At 47.6% G+C, this 2,500-nt stretch overlaps 1 protein-coding gene across 9 annotated transcripts in view; it reads left to right on the plus strand.

The window, feature by feature from the left end:
- Positions 1–2,500, plus strand: part of LOC135090309 (tyrosine-protein phosphatase non-receptor type 4-like) — a 118,890-nt gene that overhangs the window by 104,212 nt on the left and 12,178 nt on the right. For 8 of the 9 annotated variants that reach the window (XM_063986985.1, XM_063986989.1, XM_063986990.1 and 5 more), the window contains 2 exons: positions 775–957; positions 2,382–2,499. In XM_063986985.1, coding sequence (XP_063843055.1) covers positions 775–957; positions 2,382–2,499 — 301 coding nt within the window. The remainder of the gene's footprint in view (positions 1–774; positions 958–2,381; position 2,500) is intronic. The other variant, XM_063986992.1, reaches the window with a different exon arrangement.

Below are 2,500 nucleotides of genomic sequence, written 5' to 3' on the forward strand. Positions count from 1 at the left end.
AGAGTGTTGTCAAAAAGGCTATCAAAATTTGAGGATGAGTGTCTTGAAACTGATAGGAGTGTTGTAAGTGTCTTGAACTGCACCCACTGAAAGGCTTGTGCAACACTGTCAGTCCTCGCGGGGCTGTGGTGCCTTTTAAAATCACGTTCAGCTATTAGTCTATTTTGAGGATTAGCCATATAGCACTATACTATTACGTTGCTACCCCTGCGTAAGCTTAAGAGACCACAGCAATTATAACTCAGTCAGTCCTCGTGGTGGCTGTGGTGTCTTTTGAAATCACATTTAAAATTTCAACCAGGCAGTTCTGTCATGCTTGAGGATTAGTCATATAACACTATACTATAACATCCCCATTCTTGCATCAGCTTGAGAAACCACAGTAAGCAAGAAATTAAGCCTGACGTGTTAGATGATTCATGTCAAAAAACTATCATTTTTTGCCAAGACATCATCATCAGGTTAGATCATTCAGTGAGTGGTGCAGGTGTGGGTGGCAGTGTGGGTGCAGCAGGGCCGAGTATTCCTGCTTGCCTTGAGCAGCACTACACACCGCCACACGCTGGGACACACGAGCTGCAGTATATAGGCAGCCGTAAACTTTGTGATGCACTGGGCGGACGGCGAGCGGCGACGCGTCACCAAAACATCAAACTTTCCCTTAACTTGAACACTCTCTCGCTTGCTTTTGGGTGACGGTGGCACTTACCTCTCTTCTCTCTCCTCTCCCTCCTCCCCATGCCTCCCTCCTCCCTCCCTGGGCCCCGCACGCAGCCTGGAGGGAGCGAGGAGAGCGCCCACGGCCTCGTCACCATCAAGATGAAGCCAGACGAAGGAGGCAAGTTTGGCTTCAACGTAAAGGGCGGTGCTGACCAGAACCTTCCCGTGCTGGTCTCCCGCGTGGCGCCCAACACTCCCGCTGACCGATGCTACCCCAGGCTCAACGAGGGGGACCAGGTGAGCACTAGGCAGACAGGTAACACAGGCCAGGTGCACCGCAGGCAGAGGACTCAGATACACACAGGTAGAGTACTGGGTGATGGCAGGAGACAGGTAACTACAAAGGTGTGACACAGGTGAATTCAGGCTCCTTGTCAGAGTAAAGTAAGTGAGGTACTGCACAGGTGGAGCACTGACTGAATACACGCGACAGGTAACTAAAGAGATGCAAGGCAGGTACAGTACTAGGCTAGGTGAATTCAGGTCATTCTAGTAAGGTCAGAACTACAAGTGACCTAGTGCACCAGGTCTCTGTATTACTAAATGGCCAAATAACAAGGGCATTCCCAGTCACGAGTACTGAGTAAAGTGGACAGAGGTGCGCAAGGTGAGTGCAAGGATACAGGTGAAGGCCTCCAGTCAGGTGAGTCTGCTCCATCAACACTCAATACACGTGTTCTTACTCTCCTCACACTTCCCGCTTTGTAACACACTTCCCGCTGCCATTGCTGGGGACCTCATTCTGAAACACTCCTGCGCCACACCTCCACTACATTCAAAAGGCTCTAGTTGAAATGACATGGCGTTTTTAAGTACTTTTTATGATTCCAGTAACAGATTAACAAGATTTCTACGATATTAACAGGATAAACAGTTTCGAGAACTCTGCATGTCATCTCTGTGGCCTTTGAAATTAGTGGTGGTGTGAGAGAGAGAGAGAGAGAGAGAGAGAGAGAGAGAGAGAGAGAGAGAGAGAGAGAGAGAGAGAGAGAACATTTCAGAATACGGCCCTGAGTGTGATGGACAATAATTGGAGGACAAAGAGTGCCGGCGTAAGTGTTTAGCGGAGTTACTGTCACGCACTAACACACACTTGTCCCATTCTCTCTGATAACACTGATACCGCCACGATAAAAAACTGATTGCACGTATACCCTTTCAGAGTAAACTATTATATTATCATTTTCAGTCTATTCATGCATGTACTTATTCATGATCAGTACTCTTTCTCTCGTGTGTATGTGGTGTCAGCAATAATGGTAGCTAAGGACATGATACACAGCTCACCAGTGACACAGTGGTGTAGTGTGTAGGTTTAAGAGTAACGAGACATAACACACCAGTCCTTCCCCATACAGGTCTCTCTCTCTCTCTCTCTCTCTCTCTCTCTCTCTCTCTCTCTCTCTCTCTCTCTCTCTCTCTCTCTCTCTCTCTCTAAAGCATGATAAACTGGAGGATACGTGTGTAGCTACAAGATTAACGAAACATAGCGCACCTGCTGTTTCTCTCTTAATTTCTTTCAGATTCTGCTATATTCTCTAATTTCCCATTTGTCTCTAAAACACAGATAAAAAAATAAATAAAAAAAACATCGTAAACTGGAGGATGCGTGTGTAGGTGCAAGAGTAACGACACATAACACGTCTGCCCTTTCTCTTCAGGTCCTACTCATCAACGGGCGGGACGTGTCGGCGATGACCCACGAGCAGGTGGTGAACTTTATCAGGGCGTCCAGGGAATGTCACTCCGGAGAGCTGGTCCTCACCGTCAAGCAGAACGG

The sequence above is a fragment of the Scylla paramamosain genome, chromosome 34, assembly GCF_035594125.1.
Source record: "Scylla paramamosain isolate STU-SP2022 chromosome 34, ASM3559412v1, whole genome shotgun sequence".
NCBI classification, from domain to species: Eukaryota; Metazoa; Arthropoda; class Malacostraca; order Decapoda; family Portunidae; genus Scylla; species Scylla paramamosain.